Consider the following 20,773-nt stretch of genomic DNA (forward strand, 5'->3'; position numbering starts at 1 on the left):
GCTATTTTTTTTTTTTTTTGGTAATACGAGTAACTGACAAAAGATAGTTATTTCAAATAAACACATTGCCAACCACAAGACTAGACAAAGAGCCAGCCCCACTGCCCCCTAGGCTCCTTTGTGAACTTGGTTGATTTCAATAAGTGACCATTTGGGCCACTTGCCTTTTCTCTTCCTGAGCTTTAAATTCCACACTCTTATATTTTAAATTTTCTAATAAAGAGTGAGCCTATAAAACCCTAGCCCCCCACACTTGGCTCTGATAAAAGCAGAAAACCTGCCTGTGCATACTTGTATGCTCGCCATCCTCCTTCCCCCTGCCCTGTGTGACCTCGCTATGTGGTTCCAGGTGTGCTGTGTGATTTCCAGGTCTTATAAATAATAAATCTCTATTGTTTCAAAGTTTCCCATTGTTCTTGAAGGGCATCTTGAAATCATAATAAGAAGCACATTAGCGGGTCCAAACACAAGAGTGGTATATTGATATTAGCATATTGATATGCTAAGACTGGCACAAAACAGTGTGATCAGTGGTGTGATACCAAAACCCTTTTACTCGAGCCATGACTCTTTTTTTTTTTTAAATTTTTTTTTATTTTTTATTTATGATAGGCACACAGTGAGAGAGAGAGAGAGAGAGGCAGAGACACAGGCAGAGGGAGAAGCAGGCTCCATGCAGGGAACCCGAGGGGGGACTTGATCTCGGGTCCCCAGGATCAGGCCCTGGACCGAAGGCGGTGCTAAACCGCTGAGCCACCCGGGCTGCCCTCGCTTTCTTAGTAAAGAGAAATTTTACCCCCTTACAAACACAGTATGACACAATCCCTTGTACATTTTCATTAGCTTAGTCTAGACCCCCAGGTGACTCAGGGGCTGAGCTGAGCATCCACCTTCGGCCCAGGGCCTGATCCTGGGATCCGGGATCGAGTCCCCCATCAGGCTTCCTGCATGGAGCCTGCTTCTCCCTCGGCCTATGTCTCTGCCTCTCTCACTCTCTGTCACTCTCATGAATAAAGAGATAAAAATCTTTAAATAAAAAACAACAACAGAAAATAATTCGCTTAGGCCTTTGCTGGAAGGTGCTGCTTGTTGCCCAACTTAGGTTCCATGGAGTCCGTGAGGCACGATCACCCTTACATTCGAGGCTTGCCGTTTCTTTGTGTCACCAAAGTGCTCCTTCTTCTTTATCCCTCTCTCTGCTTTTCGGTTTGATGAATTATTTTTTCATGATTCTATTTTAATTACTCCATTTTTCTCCATTCGAGACTCAGCTGTCTTTCTTTTTTTATTTAATGATCTTCAGTGATGTTGCTTCTCCTCTGCTAACTTCCTAGTTCTGCATCTGTGTCTACATTTATATCCGTGTCTCTGTTTCTCTGTCAGTGTACGTGGACACACAACGTGCTTTCAGTTCAGTTGGGGGTCAAGCCGGAGAGTCAGTGCCTCCTGTCTACTTTCAGTTCTGTGGCTGACAGCAGGTTCCCTAGAGCCCAGGTCAGGGCGACCCACTGGGTGCACCGCTGTCCACAGCTCACCCAGTGGGAAGGAGGGAAGGGCCCATAACACACGACAGGCAGGGGTTCAGGATAAGGACGGCCTCACACCTTCTAGGCCGAGACTCTGACACCTTCTGTAGGGTTTGCCTTGGATTCAGGAGCCTAGGATCGTGGGGAGCTATTGCCCATGCCTCCCCCGGTGGGACTGTCATCTTCTGGGCCTCCAGTATGAGAGAACTGGTGCCCACGTGTGTGCACATGGACCTCGTGGGCCTGGGCGCATGTACACACCAAGGAAGAACATGTGGTTGGAGGTATTTCCCGCATGTGACACCCGCCTCCAATGTCATAGATATGATGCCACAGTGGCCTGGGGACGTCTGGAGGAAGCACCCGCTAGGATAATCCCTGTCCCACGGGCAAGATGCAGACCATCCCCGACGGGCACAACGGCTTCTCTGGGGTCAAAACCGGGGAAGAATGGAAAGTTGTGTCTGAACGCAGGCGTGTGTCCAGGCTGGGGCCCTGGCTGCACACAGTCCTTCCCTGGGGCCTGTGGACAGGGGTGCGGGTGTGTCACTGTGTGCACAGGCCATCGCCTGCAGGGACGGGGGAGCCGTCGGCAGCCCCGAGCGCCGCCCCTGCAGCTTCCTCCAGGAGTGGGTCAGGGAGGGGGTCCCAGGAAGTGAGGTCACTCCCGTGACACAGAGCCCAACAGAACTTGGAACCCCCGTGACCAGGCAACCGCATCTAGTGCAGCCCCACCTCAGGCTCACTTGGCTGGAGACATCCGCTCCTGGAAGATGTTCTCCTGCTGCCGGCCCACCTCTGGGGGCTCTGGCTCCCAGGAACCCCAGGGGTGCCGCTTGTTCCAATGCTGTAGGCTTTGGCTCCAGCATAAAAACCAACGCCTCAGGGCGTTTATCAGGAGGCGCCGTCAGGTAAGCCAGAGCAGGCCAGGCCAGGCCCCCTGTGCCAGCCATCCTGGGTGGCCCCATCCCCTCCTCTTCAGCTTCCGGGAAACAGGGATGTGTGGGCAGGTGCATCCAGGCTGGGGGACGTTGCAGGGCGGCAGGTTCCCCGGTGATCCCTTCAGGGTCACCCTGAGGTCAAGGTGGGCAGGGTGCAAACAGGGCTCCTGAGGTCCTCTTACCCGCCGAGTAAGAGTCCCCCCGAGGCCCTGCAGCCGATCCCTTTGCTCTCCTTGGGGGAGGGGGGTGCCGCCTGCGCTGTGGTGTGTCTGGATGGGGGCCGCTGGGGGTGCGGCCCAGCCGAGGCGGCCGGACCGGGCGCTGAGGCCTCCTGCCTGGCTGCCGGGCACTGTCTCCACAGAGCTCCACCCGGGACAGGGGGCGCGAGCGGGAGGAAGGGGTGCTCTGCCCCACCGCCTCGAGGAACTGGGAAGTGCCCTGCGCAGCTAACAGAGGCCAGCGCGGGCTCAAATGAGTGCAGGGGCCGGGGCACCCCCGACACCCGGGTCCCCGATGCGGCACGAAGGGCCCCGGGTCCCAGAAGCCAGCCTGCTACTCCCCTGGGCTCCCCCCTACACTCCTGCTCCCACATGAGTCTGCATTCCCCTGCTCCCCACACTTGCCCCAGGGCCCTGCCCCTGCCTGGGCCAGATGCAGAGTCCCTGTGCACAGAGGTGTAGGAATACCAGAGCAGAGCCTTCAGGGGCGGCCTGGTCGCCCAGGGGTTTAGCGCCTGCCTTCCGCCCAGGCCCTGACCCCGCAGGCCCGGGATCGAGTCCCGCCTCGGGCTCTCTGCACCAGGGCTGCTTCTCCCTCTGTCTGTGTGTCTGTCTCTCTCGGTCTCTGTCTCTCTGTGTCTCTTGAGGTCCTTGTACTGATCCAAACTTTTTTGAACATTTATCCTCTAAGATTGTTTCTTTATCGGATAGTTTGTCTTGTTTGTGTAAGAGACAGGCAGAGAGCAGGGAGGGGAGAGGGAGACCCAGGCTCCTGAAGCAGACTGGGCCCCAAGCGCAGGGCCTGCCAGGGCGGGATCCCAGGGTGCTGAGGCCACGACCCGAGCCACAGCCCAGAGTCAGAGGCTAAGTGACTGAGCCACAGGCATCAAGGCCCGGGTTCCTGCCGTGGGCACTCCTGCCCCCCACGGCCCCCGAGAGCTCGGGCTGCGGGCTGCGCTCCCACCCCAGGCCTCCCGGCGGCTCCATGCACGTCCCCTCTGTCCCAACTCAGGGTGCAAGGGCCTCGGCCGGGAAGGCGCCTCCCATCTGCCCGACGAAGCCCAGCCGGACGGAGCTGCTGGAGCAGGAATTCCAACAACTGCTGCCCGCCTTGCTGCGCAGGGATGTCATCTCCGTTTTCATCTTTTTAGACAACTGTCATGGATTTGCCACCACCGACGAGGTGCTGGATCTGCTGTTTACGAAGTGAGCACCTGCGCCTCCGCAGCCCAGGGGTGGGCCACCTGCTGGTGGGGAGGCTGGGAATGGTTCTGAGCTGCCCGGCCTCGGGCCGCTCCCCCGCCTGGAGCAGAGTCACCCAGGGCACAGTGGGGTCCCGGAGGGCAGCCCCGGGGCCTGGCCTGTGGCGGGTCGGCCAGAGGGGCTGTGCCTGTGCTCCGCAGCCGTCCTCCTCCCCCGTGACGGGGCCTGTGCCTCCTCCCCACCGTCACCGGGGGGCTGTGTCCTGGGGCAACCACACAGGGGGACCCCGGGCGCCCAGGCCCACTCAGATATCGGCCGTGGGCCTGGCCGGAGCCTTTCATGCTCAAGCATTCAGGAGGCCCCGGCAGGTGCGGGCGCTTCTCCGGGGGCTGCCCGTGGCCCCCCGCACAGAGCTGACGGCCCCCGGGGCTCCGGCCTAGTCGGGGGTCAGAGGTGACAGCCCCCACGGTGAGAGGTCGCGGCCACAGGATGATTCGTGGGATGCCCCCGCCCTCCCCTAGATATGGGTGCATCGCAGCTGCGTGTGGTGGCGACGACGCGGTCCTGCAGCGCTGGAAACTGTGAGTGACTCCGGCCCCTGCCCGAGGGCCTTCCCTCTCCAGGAGGGCAGCGAGGGGGCTGTGGGCCGGGGGTGCTGGACCCTCACCCCACACATCTGCAATTCCCGTGACGGGGTAAAGGTCTAAGGGCCCTTCAGGAAAGGAGGAAAGGAGAGCCGTGAATAGGGTGTGGGCTTGGTGGGAGAGCACTGGGACCCCTAAGGGAGACTTTCTCCATGCCCGCCCCTCCCAGCCCTCTGTCTGCCCCACACCTGGGACCCAGAGCAGAGGGGGTGGGGAGCATCGCACTCCCCAATCTGGTGGCACCTGGACCCAGTGCACAGCAGGTTGCCACGAGGGCCATTGAGGGCTCACAGACCCGGTGGCCCTGGCCCCGTGGGAGACGGCAGATTAGAGTCAGTGGAAGGACACCCCCCGGGGCCCCTCATGAGGGAGGCAGCGCAGAGCCACAGGGAGGGAAAGTGGAGGTCCCGGGTGGCTCCTGGCAAGGCCTGGCAGGACACAGAGCCCGAGCCCTCCTGGCTTGGACCTTCCCAGAGCGACAGTGTGTGCAGTGAGGGCAATGACAGGCCAGACGCCCCCCGTCCCCGGACGCCTGCCGGTGGATTCAAGGGGCAAGTGGGCAGGGAGCCAGGCTGAGGAGGGAGCCCCGCTTCCCAGCAAAGACCGTGATGGTCACACCGCTGGGCGTGGGCTCCCCCGCACAGAGGCTTCGTGCCAGCCCCTCCTCGGGGAGCAGGCCTGTGGCAGGCAGGACCGCCAGGTGGCAGGTGGACGAGGAGCAGGACTGGCCTCTGACAGCCCCGCACGGGAGGCCGAGGCCCCGGGTCCTGCAGGGCTTCCCCGGGACACCTCGGTGTGAGGGAGCCCTGTCTTCTGACCCCTGTGCCCACCTGTCCCTCCCCAGGGCCATCTGCTGCATCCTGGAGATATGGATGGACTATTATCAGGAGGACTTTTGTCGGCTCCCCCAATCTGCCTCCCTGAAGAAGATTCTGGAATTCATAAGGCAGCGCATGCCAGGCACAGACGTGGAGCTCCGTGCCCGGCGTTACCTGCAACAACTCAGACGCCTCCATGCAGCGGAGCCAGAGGCTGGGGGTGAGGAGGCCTGGGGGTGGCCGAGCTGGGGACAGGGTGGGCCCCACGGATCCAGCGTCCGTGCAGCTGGGCCGGGAGCAGGGGTTCGGCTCACACCCCATCCCCACGAGCTGCAGGCTGTGGACACCTCCCAGGGCTCTTTGAGCGGTTGGAAGAGTGTCCTTGATTTGGGAGGGACGTGGAAAGTCCGTCCTGGTGGTGATACCTTGTCTTCTTGGAGCTACAGCTTCGGCCCGAGCAAAAGACCCTGAAGCACTTCCGGAGCCCGCCCCAGCCCCAACTGTGGGGCCTGCTGCCTCGGATGGGCCTGAAGTGCTCGAGGCCGCCCTGGCTGCTGGGGCTGAGGGCTTGGCCCCAGCTGAGGTGCCAGCTGGGGAGGCGAAGCCCCTGCAGATAGTGGTCACTGCTCTAGATCACGGCTGCGCCCTGGACGAGCCACGTGCACCTGCGGCCACCCCGGAGGAGGAGCAGGCCCTGGCACCTGCAATCGGGGTCCCCAGAGTGCCAGAGCCGCCAATTGCCTCCGGGACAACTGGCTTCAACCTCTGCGCAGCCCCCTGACCACCTCGGGAGCCCGCCCCAGCTCCCACCGCGGGGCTCGTCATGCCTGCAGCCCAACGGAGGCTTGCCCTTCCCGTGTCATTTCACTGTTTCTATATTTTGAGTTTTTCTTTAACCTGTAAAATGGCTTATGAGTTTTATTGTAATAAAGTATAAGTTAACTTCAAACAAAATTCACTCTGATGCTTTTAAATTATACATCGTGGACCTACACTTTAGGTCCATTCACAGTGTCACAGGTCCCAGAGCCCAGGGCGCCGGGGGACACAGCCCAGGATCGGGTGCTCCCCCAGGTCAGGCAGAGGCCGGGAGGACACAGGACAGCCAGGTGGCTCCTGCCCCCGGGCGGCCCGAGCTGTACAGATCGGCGGGCCCGCCCCTGGAGCATCCAGGCCCCTGCACACTGGGAGCTGCAGTAGTCACTGCGGGAGCTGACTCCAGAGCTGCACAGCTGGCCGCCCCCACTGTTGTTGTCCCTCCTGGTGTCACCCTGTACCTGGGACTGAGCAGGGGCCTCACAGATAAACAACTCCCACTGAGCCATACACCTGGCAGGGGCCTGGGCAGCTCCCCAGGTGCACACACCCGACAATCAGCACAGCAGGCCCCTCCCTCAGAAGACCAGCTAGAAGGTCAGGGGAAAAGCAAGGTATTGACCAAGCAGCACTGGAAAGTTCCAGGGGAAGCCGAGGGATTTACAGTATATAGAATCAGAGGATACTCCCCCTTGTTTTTTTCTTTTCTGTTTGTTTCTGTTGTTTCCCCACCCCACCCCCTTTTTAATTCTTTTTTATTTCTTCTTTTCTTTTTTTCTCTCTCTCTCTCTTTCTCGTTATTCCAGTACAACTTGTTTTTGGCCACTCCGCACTGAGTAAAATGGCTAGAAGGAAAAACTCACCTCCAAAGAAAGAAATCAGAAACAGTCCTCTCTCCCACAGAGTTACAACATTTGGATTACAATTCAATGTCAGAAAGCCAATTCAGAAGCACAGTTATAAAGCTACTGGTGGCTCTAGAAAAAAGCATAAAGGACTCAAGAGACTTCATGACTGTAGGATTTAGATCTAATCAGGCCGAAATTAAAAATCAGTTAAATGAGATGCAATCCAAACTGGAGGTCCTAACGACCAGGGTTAACGAGGGAGAAGAACGAGTGAGTGACACAGAAGACAAGTTGATGGCAAGGGCGGAAACTGAGGGAAGAAAAGAAAGACAATTAAGAGACCATGAGGATAGGTTAAGGGAAATAAATGACAGCCTCAGAAGGAAAAATCTACGTTTTTTTTTTTTTTTTTTTTTTTTTGGAAAAATCTACGTTTAATTGGGGTTCCCGAGGGCGCCAAAAGGGACAGAGGTCCAGATTATGTATTTGAACAAATCATAGCTGAAAACTTTCCTAACTTGGGAAGGGAAACAGGCATTTAGATCCAGGAGCTAGAGAGATCACCCCCACCCCCCTTAAATCCATAAAAACCGCTCAACATTTAACATTTAATACTGGAACTTGCAAATTCCAAAGATAAAGAGAAGATCCTTAATGCAGCAAGAGACAAGAAATCACTAACTTTTATGGGGAGAAGCTTTAGGACAACAGCAGACCTCTCCACAGAGACCTGGGAGGTGAGAAAGGGCCGGCAGGATACAGTCAGGGTCCTAAATGAGAGGAACCTGCAGCCAAGAATACTTTATCCAGCAAGGCTCTCATTCAGAATAGAAGGAGAGATAAAGAGCTTCCAAGAGAGGCAGAAACTGACAGGATATGTGACCACCAAGCCGGCTCTGCCAGAAATATTAAGGGGGGACCCTGTAAAAGAAAGGGGAAGTCCAAGGAAACAATCCACAAAAACAGGGACTGAATAGGTATCATGATGACACTAAATCCATATCTGTCAATAGTAACTCTGAACGTGAATGGGCTTAATGACCCCATCAAAAGGACGCAGGGTTTCAGACTGGATAAAAAAAGGCAAGACCCATCCATTTGCTGTCTCCAAGAGACTCATTTTAGACATCAGGACACCTACAGCCTGAAAATAAAAGGTTGGAGAACTGTGTACCATTCAAATAGTCCTCAATAAATGCAGGGGTAGCCATCCTTATATCAGATAAATTAAAGTTTGTCCCAAAGACTGTAGTGAGAGGTGAAGAGGGACACTATATCATACTTAAAGGATCTATCCAACAAGAGGACCTAACAATCACGAATATTTATGGCCCGGATGCGTGAGCCGCCAAGTATATCAATCGATTAATAACCAAAGTTAAGACATACTTAGATAATAATACACTTATACTTGGTGACTTCAATGGAGCGCTTTCTGCAATCCACAGGTCTTTTAAGCACAACATCTCCAAAGAAACAGGAGCTTTAAATGATACACTGGACCAGATGGATTTCACAGATATTTATAGAACTTTACATGCAAACGCAACTGAATACACATTCTTCTCAAGTGCACGTGGGGCTTTCTCCAGAAGAGACCACAAACTGGGTCACACATCAGGTCTTAATTGATACCAAAAGATTGGGATCGACCCTGTGTATTTTCAGACCATAATGCTTTGAAACTAGAACTAAATCACAAGAAGAAGTTTGGAAGGATTTCAAATACGTGGAGGTTAAGGACCATCCTGCTACAAGGTGAAAGGGTCAACCACGAAATTAGAGAAGAATTAAAAAGATTCATGGAAACTAATGAGAATGAAGACACCACCATTCAAAATCTTTGGGATACAGCAAAAGCAGTCCTGAGGGGGAAATACATCGCAATACAAGCATCCATCCAAAAACTGGAAAAAACTCAAATAGAAAAGCTAACCTTCCACCTAAGGGAGCTGGTGAAAGACAGCAAATAGATCCAACACCCAGCAGAAGAAGAGGGTTAAAAAAGACTCGAGCAGAACTCAATGAAATAGAGACCAGAAGAACTGTGGAAAAGATCAACAAAACCAGGAGTTGGTTCTTTGAAACAATTAAGAAGGTAGATAAACCATTAGCCAGCCTTATTTAAAAGAAGACAGAAAACACTCAAACTAATAAAATCATGATGAGAAAGGAGAGATCACTACTAACACCAAAGAAAGGACCTAGAGTGTATTCTATATGTTAAGCAAAGTCAGTCATTCAGAGAAAATACCAGATGATTTCACTCATACGTGGAATTAAAACAACAACAACAAGAAAACAACAACAACAACAACAACAACAAACGAATATGGGGAAGGAAGGAAAAGAGTGGGAGGTATACTATAAGAGATTCTTTAGTACAGAGAACAACAGGCTTGCTGGAGGGAAGGAGGGCATGGGATTGGCGTGGTGATTGGCAGTGAGGAGGGCACTTGTGATGAGCACTGGGTGTTATAGGTAAGTGATGAATCACTAAACACTAGTCTTGAACCAATATTACAGTATATGTTAACTAACTAGAATTTAAGTAAAAACTTGAAAAAAATAAGGAAAGAAGACTCATGGAATGGTAAAGCTTGCAGGGACCATGGTAGTCCAGTAGCAAGCACCTTGTGCATTAAAAGATGAGGAGGGGGCGCCTGGATGGCACAGTCAGTTATGTGACCAACTGTTGGTTTCAGCTTGGATCCTGATCTCGGGGTCATGAGGTCGAGTCCCACATCGGGCTCCGTGCTCAATCTGGAGCGTGTTCTCCCTCTCTCTCTAACTCCCACTTGTGCTCTCTCTCCCTCTCTCTGATTTATATATAATATAAATCTTAAAAAAAAAATAAGATGAGAGAAATAAATCACATTTTCAGACACAGTGCAGACCCTGGAGCTACAAAGCCTCACCTATACCACATGCACTACCCTGCTTGCCTCATCTTTCCTCAGTCTCCCTTTTGTGCTCTCTCTTCCTCCTTTTTCTTTCCTAGACACCATATGCTTAGTGAGGCCAGCAGGACCAAGAGCTAAAAATGTCCTGGGTGTGGCCCTTCATAAAGGCTTTCATCAAAGGCACTTACCTTGAAGTGGAAGCCATGATGAGCCAGAAACAGAGATTTGTCTATATGTGCAGAGTCAAAGAACCTGTAAGACAGCAAAAGTCGATTTTTTAAAATTGTATGCTGGGCCGCCCGGGTGGCTCAGTGGTTTGGTGACTGCCTTCGGCCCAGGGTGTGATCCTGGAGACCCAGGATCGAGTCCCACGTCAGGCTTCTGCGTGGAGCCTGCTTCTCCCTCTGCCTGTGTCTGTGCCTCTCTCTCCCTCTGTGTCTTTCTCATGAATAAATAAAGAAAATCTTTAAAAAATAAAAAAATAAAATTAAATATGTATTCTTTCATTGTAAAGGACCTTAACTATCAATTTCACTTTAAAAAAAATTGCATGCTAATTAGCAAGGAATAGGACCTTCTCCACCATTTAAGTGAAAAAAAAAAAAAAAAAAAAAACCAAGAATACCAAAACACATTTTTAGCCTAAAGTTCACTAGCAGTAAGCAGAGGATGGATTGAATACACACAGCAGAGGGGGTCTAGTCAACTGGCCAATCAGAGGGAAAAAACAACGAGCCCTCCACGTCCTGCTGAAACATATTATAGGTCAAAGGTTTTCACCGTCAAAACTACTGGCATGTGGGCCGGATGAGCCTTTGTTGGGGGGCTGTCCTGTGAATTACGGGATTTTAACAGCTTTCTGGAACTCCACCCACTAGGTGCCAGTAAAACACGGATCCCCTACCTGTGAAATCAAACATGTTTCCAGATATTGCCATACGTCCCATGGCGGACAAAATTGCACCTGGTTGACAACTATTATTCTATCTATATCAAGACTCCAATAGATCGTACCGTAAAAAGGAAATACTGTCTACTAGTGCTGCCCAATATGGTATGTGGTTATTACATATCTGATATATATGGCGAGTGTGATTGAGAAAGTGAATTTTCTCAATTATATAAAATTTTATATAATTTTAATTAATTTTAATGTAAATTGTCACATGTGCCTGGCCAGTGACCACCACATTAGTGAAGTCTCAGATGTATAAAGAGCCAATTATGAAACAACGTTCTCTTAACAACCAACAGGTCAAAGAAGAAAAACTTTTTCCTAGAATAACTTAAGGGGGAAATTAAAAAGCATCTTGAGGCCATCTGGGTGGCTCAGTTGGTTAAGCCTTCGACTCCTGATTTGGCTCAGATCATGATCTCAGTATCTTGAGATCGAGCCCTGTGCTGGGTTCTGCAGTGAGTGTGGCGCCTGCTTAAGATTCTCCCTCTCCTTTCCCCCTGCCCCCACCCACTCCTGGGTTCTCTTTCTTACATAAATACATAGTATCTTGAAACAAATGAAACAAGGAAACCCAATATACCAAAACATTTAGGCTGCAGCAAAAGATTTCTAGGAGAGCTTAATGCTATAAACACATACAGAAAAAAAAAAAAAATATATATATATATAAATCTCTCAAGGAACTCTAGAAAGAATAGATGAATGGATAAAGAAGACGTGGTACATATGCGATGGAGTATTATTCAGTTATACAAAAGAATGAAATCTCGTCATTTGGAATGACGTACATGGAGCTAAAGAGTAATGCTAAGTGAAATAAGGGAGTCAGAGAAACACAAATACCATATGATTTCATTCCTAAGTGTAATTTAAGAAACAAAAAAAGAATGTGCAAAGGGGGGCACCTAGGTGGTTCAGATGGTAAAAGCATCTGACTTTGTATGCTGTTTATTGTTTTCACTTCACGAGACTTAATACTCTTTCATGAAAAGAACTCTTACTAAACTAGGAGTAAAAGTAAACCAACTAAACATCATAAAGACCAAATATGAAAAAAAAAATCCCAACTAATGTACAAAATAGCAAAAGACTCAAACTTTTCCTCTAAAAATAGGATCAAAATAAAGTTCTTTACTCTGGCCTTTCCATCAAATATAGTACTAGAAAACTTAGCCAGAGCAATTAGGCAAGTAAAAGAAACAAAACACATCCAAACTGGAAAGGAAGAAGAAGAATCATATTTGCATATACCATAATCTTATACGTAGAAATCGTAAGGATTAAAAAAATTAGAAGCAGTAAACAAATTCAACAAGGTTGCAGAAATGAAAACCAACACACCAAGAAGCAGTTGCATCTCTAGATGTTAACAATGAACAATTTGAAGTGGAACTCAAGAACACAACTCCATTTACCACAACACTGAAAAAGGTAAGATATTCAGGAACAAGACTAATGAAAGAAGTGAAAGAATCATACACTGAAAATGAGAAAACATATGTAAGAGTAATGTTTAAAAAAAAACCCCAAAATAGATATCTATTTTATAGATAAAATGCTTGAAAGGAAACATAAGGAAAAGATTCACAATATTAGATCTGCCAATGATTTCTTTCTTTTTGTAAACAGGCTCCATACCCAGGGTGGAGCCTAATATGGGGCCTGAACTCACAACCCTGAGATCAAGACCTGAGCTGACATTGAATCATATGCTTACTGACTGAGCCACCCAGGATCCACGGACCTGGCAGTGATTTCCTGACTACGATACCAAAGCACCAGCAAACAAGTAAACATAGACAAATGGGGTCTATAAAACTTCAAATGCACCAAAGGATACAATCTAGAGAGTGAAGAGACAACGAATAGAATGGGAAAAATATGTGCAAACCATGTATTTGACAATAAGTTAACATACAAAAAACTCCTACGAACTTCGTCACAAGGCAACAAGTAGCCCATGGAAGAAAGGACGAAGAGCCTGTACAGACATTCCTTGAAAGAAGATGTATAAATGGCCAATGAACCTATGAAATGATGCTCCACATCACTAACCATCAAAAAAGGCAAATCACAACCACGATGAGGGTCACCTCACACCCACTAGGATGACCACTGTTAAAAAATAAAATGTTGGCAAGGATATGGAGAAATCAGGACACTTGTGCATTGCTGATAGGAATGTAGCATGGTGCAACCACTATGTAAACAGTATGAGAGTTCCTCAAAAAAATTAAAACTACAACTACCATATAATCCAGCAATCCTATTTCTGGGGTACGTGTAGTCAAAAGAATTGAAAGCAGGGTCGCCAAGAGACCTCCATCCTCATAGAAGCATTCTTTATCATAGCCAAGGGCTGGGAGCAACTCAGATGTCCATCAAAGGTAAATGGATAAAGAAAATGTGGTGTATACTGATTTTTATTTATTTATGAGAGACACACGGGGAGAGAGGCAGAGACACAGGCATAAACCATAATGAGATACCATTTCATACCCACTAGGATGGCTATTATCAGAGAACCAGAAATAACAAATGTTGGTGAGGATACGGAAAAATTGAAACCCTGTGCAGTGCTGGTGGAAATATAAAATGCAACTATGCAAAACAGTATGGTGGTTTCTCACAAAATTAAAAATGGCATTACTGTCATGATCCAGCAATTCCACTTCTAGGTACATGCCCAAAAGAACTGAAACCAAAGTCTTGAAGAGATATCTGTACACCCATATTCCTCGCAGAATTATCCACAATAGGCAAAAAGTGGAAGTAACTCATGTGTTCATTGAAATATGAATGGATAAATGCAGTATATACACAATGGAGTATCAGTCTTTTTTTTTTTTCTTTTTTTAAAGATTTTATTTATTTATTCATTAGACAGAGAGAGAGAGAGAGAGAGAGAGAGAGAGAGGCAGAGACACAGGCAGAGGGAGAAGCAGGCTCCATGCAGGGAGCCCGATGTGGGACTCGATCCCGGGTCTCCAGGGTCACGCCCTGGGCCAAAGGCAGGTGCTCAACCCCAGAGCCACCTGGGCTGCCTGGAATATCAGTCTTAAAAGGAAGACTGACACATGCTGTAACATGAATGAACCTTGAAGACCTCCTGATTTCAAAAACTTGCGAAGGGACAGTAATCAAGACAAATATATCAACAGAACAGACAAATCAATGGAACAAAGTCCAAAAATATATCAGCACATATAAAGTCAAATGATTTTTGACAAACGTATTAAGGCAGTTTAATGGAGAAAGGAAAGTCTATTCAACAGTGGTGCTACAACAACTGGTTATCAATATGAAAAAATGAAAAAAAGAACTTTGATCCCTAATTCACACAAGACTAAAAATTAATGAGATAGATCATAGATCTTTTTTTAAAATAAATTTATTTTTTATTGGTGTTCAGTCTACCAACCTACAGAATAACACCCAGTGCTCATCCCGTCAAGTGCCCTCCTCAGTGCCCGTCACCCATTCACCCCCACCCCCCACCCTCCTCCCCTTCCACCACCCCTAGTTCGTTTCCCAGAGTTAGCAGTCTTTACGTTCTGTCTCCCTTTCTGATATTTCCCACACATTTCTTCTCCCTTCCCTTATATTCCCTTTCACTATTAATTATATTCCCCAAATGAAAGAGAACATACAATGTTTGTCCTTCTCCGACTGACTTACTTCACTCAGCATAATACCCTCCAGTTCCATCCACGTTGAAGCAAATGGTGGGTATTTGTCGTTTCTAATGGCTGAGCAATATTCCATTGTATACATAAACCACGATAGATCATAGATCTAATGAGAAACTAAAACTGAAGCCTCATAAAGAAAACGTGGAAGAATTTCTTCATGACCTTGGGGTAAGCAACAACTTCTTAGACTGAAGATATAAGATGGTAATGTAACAGAAAAATAGTAATAAATGGAATCTTATAAAAACTAAAAACTTCTGGGACACTTGGGTGAAGCCTGCTTCTCCCTCTGCCTGTGTTTCTGCCTCTCTCTCTGTGTCTGTCATGAATAAATAAATAAAATCTTAAAAAAAAACTTATAGTTGAAAAATTATAATTGAAAAATTTTTTTCAATTTTTTAAACTTTTGCTTTAAGAAAAATACCATTTAATAAAATGAAAAGTTAAACCATAGACTAGGAGCAAAGACTCAGAACTGTATCGGACCCCGGGATCACTCCCGGAGCCAAAGGCAGACGCTCAGCTGCTGAGCCATCGAGACGTCCCACTAGGAAAATATTTTTAAAGGCATCTCAGCAGTATTAACTTTTCCCAGAATAAAGTATGGAAAACTTACCAACAATATCAAGTTGAGTTTCTTCATCTTCTTCTCTTTTTCTCTTCTTCTCTTTGCTCTTTTTCTTCTTACTGTAGGAGAGAATTTATATAGATAAGTTTAGAAATATTGATTTGATGTTAAACATCTAAGATGGAATCTTACAAGCCTCTTTTAAGCTGTACACAGATTTATGAATTATTGATTCACAGTTATCTACACCGATATGTTCTCTTCCTTCTAATACTGAGAAGTCAGTTCTGATCCTGTATGTATTGTATTATAGTTAAGAGAACAGGCTCTGGAGGACTGCCTTTTTAATCTTGTTATTTCTTAGCTCTGCGACTTTTGGAACATTTCTTAATCACTGTCAGCTTCTCATCTATAACATGAGGATAATAATTTATGCTCTTAAGGTTACTGCGAGGATTAAGGGTGAATGTGAATCTTCCTATGTTGCTGGTGAAAATGAAAAGTGGTACAGCTGCTTTAGGAAATAGTTTGGGGTTCTTCAAAAAGTTAAACAGAGTTATCATATGACCTAACCTATGTACTGCTAGGTATATACCCAAGAGAAATGAGAACACACATCCACACAAAAATTTTCTAAGAAATTCGTAACAGCATGATTCCTAATAGCCAAAAAGTGGAAATACCCCAGATGTCCTTCAACGGGTGAAAGGATAAACAAAATGTGTTATATCCATACAATGGAATATTATTCAGCCATAAAAATAAGGATACTGATACATGCTAGACATGGATGAAGCCAGATACAAGAGACCGCATATTGCATGACTCCATTTATAGGAAATATTCAGAACAGGCAAACTGATAACAGAGAGAAAGTATATTAGTGGTTGCGGGCATGAGGGAAGAGTGGACTGGAGAGGGACTACTAAGGATTATGGGGTTTCCTTCCCAGACCATGAAAATGTTGGACAACATGACAGTGGGGAACTTTGTGGACTAAACACTAAAACCCACAGAACTGTGCTTTATAGGGTGAATTTTATATGTATCATATCTCAGTAATAAAAAAAAAAGAAAAAAAAAAAAACACCCGGGGGGTGTTTCCAAATAAGTCGTATTCAAAGTGCTTAGAGTTGTTCTAGGCAGGCAGAAAGTGCTATCTACGTGCGTTAATGAAGATTGATAGTTGTGATGAGCATGAGATGCGCTTATTTGTATTTTCATGGAAACGTAAGCTTTCAGAAGCTAACTCTCCCCTCTCTCCTGTAAAGCCAGGCAGGACAAGCTTCAGATTAACATCTGTAATGAATGATCAACCGTGAGCAAATCTACCAGAGAGAAGAGAGGTGGAGATCTGGGCGGGCAGATACTTTTTCCTAAAAAGTCCAACGACCGTAAATCACCACTACGACCTTCTCCTTGCATTTGGTTCCGCTTACTGTACGCGTTAACTCATCTAATCCTCGTAGCAATTCTTTTTTTTTTTTTTTTTAAGATTTTATTTATTTATTAATGAAAGACAGAGAGAGAGGCAGAGACACAGACAGAGGGAGAAGCAGGCTCCGTGCAGGGAGCCTGACGTGGGGCCGATCCCGGGACTCCAGGGTCACCAGGGTCACGCTCCGGGCCCAAGGCGGCGCCAAGCCGCGGAGCCGCCGGGCTGCCCCCTAGCATCAGTTCTCCTACCGCTAATCTTCCCTAATGAATGAGTAAATAGAAGCTCCAGGATATTAACGGACCTGCCACAAACTGCTAAACTAGTAACTGCGGAGAACGCGGACTTGAGCTTATTCTATACCTGTCAAAACGCACATCTGCATATCGTATTAAAAAAATTAAGGATTTGCTCTTTTTGGGCGGGGGGAGGGAGGGATGATTAATTAAGGGTTTTTTTTGTGGGGGGGGGAATGAAGGATTTTTTTTGAGGGGAGACGTTTAAGGAGTACTGGGCGGGGGGGCGGGCGTGAAGTAACGAGCCCTAACAGGAGACGTCGCTGTCACGACCTGCAGCACGAGACTAAGGCGGACGCGCCGAGCAGCGGTCTGGGGGGCTCCTGACCCGGGGCCGGGCCTGCAGCTGCGGCTCGCGGTGGCGCCCTCAGGTCTCCTCCGTCAGGCCGGCCCCGCACGAGCGCCCGGAGCTGCCCGGCAGCCACAGAGCCCGCGGCCGGAAGCAGGCCCGAGGGCGGGGCGCCGGAGTTCCCGGCTCCCTCACACCCCGAGTTCCGCGAGACTCGACTCTCCTCCCCACGGGGGGGGCGGGGGGGGCGGGGGCGCCGTCGGAAGAGACCCAGAGTCTCCCGCGCCAGCTCTGGCCTTACCTCTTGGCCTTGGTTCCCTTGAGCACGAGTTTGGTGGACTTCACGTACGAGTATTCGGCCATGGTTGGGGGGACGCCCTGTCCGCCGAGGGGAGAGCTGGCTAGCGGCAAGAGACCTCCACTGGAGGAGGGACTGGCGAGGGAAGCCCTCCCCGCGCAGAACCGCAGGGACCCCCTGAGCGCGCAGGCGACGGCGCCTCCGAGCCCCGGGCGTTATTTTTCACCCGCCTCTTGGCGCCTACTTCCTGTTTACAGTCTGGGGCTACGGCGACGGCAGAGGGCCGAATTACCTCAGGGTTCATTTGCTTTGGAGAAGCGCGGGTTCGCGTTTCCGCAAAAGAGAAAAAACGGGGGGGGGGGGGGGGGGGGATGGGGAGGGGAACGGACGCGCCCCCTGGCGGCCGCCGAGGGCCTGACAGCTGTGGGGGCGCGCTAGAGGTGTCCTGCTCCGTGTCCCGGGAAGGCGACCGGGTGATGAGCCCCGTGATGGGGCTCCCGGAGCGCCCCCCCGCTTTCCTGGGCGTGAGCTGGGCCTCCGAGGGCTTGCGAGCCCTTCCAACCCCATCAATTCCTATTGTGTTATCTAGGGAGACTGGAGTGGTGGGCAGGAAACGACTGGGGAGTCCAGGAAAAGATAATTAAGTGCATAAGTTTGGGGGCAGACGGCACGAGCGCGGTCGGAATCGGGTGCAGGTGCGGCGGAGGCCGAGGCGCACACTCACGACCCGAGAGGTCTGTCCGCCTAGCAGGGGCCTCGGGGGGCGCTCCAGCCCCCGCGACCGTGTCTCCGGCCTGCTCCGGGATCTTCCGACAGTTTCTTAAAAAAAAAAAAAAGAAAGAAAATGTTTCAAAAAACATTTTATTTTTATTTGAGAGGGAGGGAGAGAGAGAGAACGACAGCAGGGGGAGGGGCGGAGCTCCGTGTAGGGCTCCCTCCTGGGGCTCCATCCCGGGGCTCCACCAGGGACTCTCTTCTGGGACTCTGTGATCATGACCTGAGCCGAAGGCTGACCCTTCACCAACTCAGCCACCCAGGTGCCTCTCTTACAACAGTTTGATAGTTCACTTCCCTGATTGCCTTTTCTCCCACTTCCAAACCACCTCTGATAATGCTGCCTGAATGATCATTCTAGAGAACTCGCTGATTATTCCCCAATCTAAAAATCTATTAAAGGCAACCTATTACTTTCAGGAGAGAAACTCCCGGCATCGCTTAGTAAACTATTGACAGTCTGGCCTCTTTTCCCACCACCTAACCTTTGCTACCGTAGTCCCACCAAATGGTTGGAAATGTCTGAATGCTCTCTGTTTGCTTCTGCTCCCTGGAATCCTGCCCTTTCTTCTTTCCCATGCTCTTCACTTGGCCCCAGGGTTTCCAATGTTTAAGACAATATTAATTAGTGGAACCTCACTAAAATAGGGAAAGGAGGAGAAAAGAGAAAGTTAGGAGGTGAAGCCTTACCACTCAACATCAATTATGGTTAATTACAGAAAGAATTATCAATGAAGAGCCCAACAGAAGAATCAGCAGCAGGAAAGAATCATCAATCACAGGCTCCTGCAAGGGAAAGATGTATTTCGTATCTCTGACAACATCTCCACTACCCCTGCAACTCAGCCCTTTGGAAACCATCATGACCTGGACTTCTGCTATTTTTTCCCCCCCAATGGACTTTTGTTTGGAAAAAACCCTCCCAGCTTCATTCTTCTTCTGCACAAAATAATGTTCCTCTTTGTTTGTTGCATGTCCAGAATTGGAATTCTGTTATTCCTGAAAAAAACCATTTTTTTGCTAGTAAAATAACTGATAGTTTTATTTTTCAGGTTAAAACTCCAAAAAACTGTCTTTAAATTCCCTCCTGCACTCCCCAAGCATCCTGCATTTCTCATTCTGTAGTTAATTGTGTGCTTTTTCAGGGCAGGAACATAAGTAGCTTATTCGTCTTTGTTTCACCTATATACCTTGTGCAGTACCTGCTTCAGAGTAGACCCCGCATAAATGTCTGTTAACATGTTAGGATTGTAAAGCCTGAAGTTCAGCTGTGGGTTAATGAAGAGAGTGGAACATTTAGGAGTGTGACTAGATAGGAGGGGTTGTGGTAGAAAAGCAGGAGGAGGAATATCAGAGGGGTGAGGAATAATATATCACGGAGGCCACTGGAGGCCCATTCCTTATTTATTTACCAACCGTCTCTGCAAAAACACCATGTGCTTGATGATAACATGTTGGCAACAGTATGGACAAAGGCAAGGAGCTAGGTGAGTGCTGCGTTGTGAAAAGAGAAGTGAATAGCCCAGTTGGTTGGAGACAGGGCATGTAGATTACAGTGGTGGGATCCAGGATTGAGAAGGCAAAGTTGGGTCATTTTGTACCTGAAAAATTTGCATAATCAGGAAGCAATTGTGAGGGTACTTTGCAGGGGGGTCAGATGAACAGAGTGGTACTCCAGGATGGTTACTCTGCAGCACTTGGCAATGCGATATAAGCCATGAGCCTTGGCTATTTTTTTTTTTTTTTTTTGGTAATACGAGTAACTGACAAAAGATAGTTATTTCAAATAAACACATTGCCAACCACAAGACTAGACAAAGAGCCAGCCCCACTGCCCCCTAGGCTCCTTTGTGAACTTGGTTGATTTCAATAAGTGACCATTTGGGCCACTTGCCTTTTCTCTTCCTGAGCTTTAAATTCCACACTCTTATATTTTAAATTTTCTAATAAAGAGTGAGCCTACAAAACCCTAGCCCCCCACACTTGGCTCTGATAAAAGCAGAAAACCTGCCTGTGCATACTTGTATGCTCGCCATCCTCCTCCCCCCTGCCCTGTGTGACCTCACTATGTGGTTCCAGGTGTGCTGTGTGATTTCCAGGTCTTATAAATAATAAATCTCTATTTTTTCAAAGTTTCCCATTGTTCTTGAAGGGCATCTTGAAATCATAATAAGAAGCACAATAGCGGGTCCAAACACAACAGTGGTATATTGATATTAGCATATTGATATGCTAAGACTGGCACAAAACAGTGTGATCAGTGGTGTGATACCAAAACCCTTTTACTCGAGCCATGACTCTTTATATATTGTAGAAAACATGAAGACCAGTTGGCTTCAAGAATCTTAGGAAATATTATTAAACTTATGCTTCCTGGTGGCACCATAGAATCAGGATGGGCCCATCTCAAAACTGACTCAGAAAATAAAACCATAGCCATAGCAAAGAATTTGCTAGGTTAGTATCCTTTCATACTGTTACCACATATTTTCTAATATTTTCACACAACTTCCCTTTTTCTTATAACAATCTGTGTCATGTTGAAA

The 20,773-nt window shown here is 48.4% G+C and overlaps 2 protein-coding genes and 1 long non-coding RNA gene across 22 annotated transcripts in view; 2 read left to right on the plus strand and 1 right to left on the minus strand.

Annotated features, from left to right (window-relative positions):
* Positions 1-7,440, plus strand: part of LOC112663878 (ral guanine nucleotide dissociation stimulator-like) — a 28,155-nt gene extending 20,715 nt beyond the window's left edge. For 2 of the 4 annotated variants that reach the window (XM_049095001.1, XM_049095002.1), the window contains exon 6: positions 5,818-7,440. In XM_049095001.1, the coding sequence (XP_048950958.1) occupies positions 5,818-6,131 (314 nt within the window). In that variant the 3' untranslated portion in view covers positions 6,132-7,440. Of the gene's footprint in view, positions 1-5,790 lie in introns of all 4 variants that reach the window. The other 2 variants (XM_025466585.3, XM_025466684.3) reach the window with 2 other exon arrangements.
* FRG1 (FSHD region gene 1) overlaps positions 1-19,059 on the minus strand; it is a 61,145-nt gene extending 42,086 nt beyond the window's left edge. For 8 of the 17 annotated variants that reach the window (XM_049095015.1, XM_049095005.1, XM_049095012.1 and 5 more), the window contains exons 1-3: positions 17,140-17,289; positions 15,184-15,254; positions 10,106-10,169 (exon numbers count right to left, since the gene is read on the minus strand). In XM_049095015.1, coding sequence (XP_048950972.1) covers positions 10,106-10,122 — 17 coding nt within the window. In that variant the 5' untranslated portion in view covers positions 10,123-10,169; positions 15,184-15,254; positions 17,140-17,289. Of the gene's footprint in view, positions 1-10,105; positions 10,170-15,183; positions 15,255-17,139; positions 17,295-17,456; positions 18,273-18,917 lie in introns of those variants that run through there. The other 9 variants (XM_049095011.1, XM_049095009.1, XM_049095006.1 and 6 more) reach the window with 8 other exon arrangements.
* LOC112665709 (uncharacterized) lies at positions 17,364-20,362 on the plus strand. Its single transcript, XR_007402685.1, has 2 exons — positions 17,364-17,500; positions 18,947-20,362. It is a non-coding gene; the product is annotated as an uncharacterized LOC112665709 (long non-coding RNA).
* The last annotated feature ends 411 nt before the right edge of the window (positions 20,363-20,773 follow it).

Source organism: Canis lupus, chromosome 16, assembly GCF_003254725.2.
Source record: "Canis lupus dingo isolate Sandy chromosome 16, ASM325472v2, whole genome shotgun sequence".
NCBI classification, from domain to species: Eukaryota; Metazoa; Chordata; class Mammalia; order Carnivora; family Canidae; genus Canis; species Canis lupus.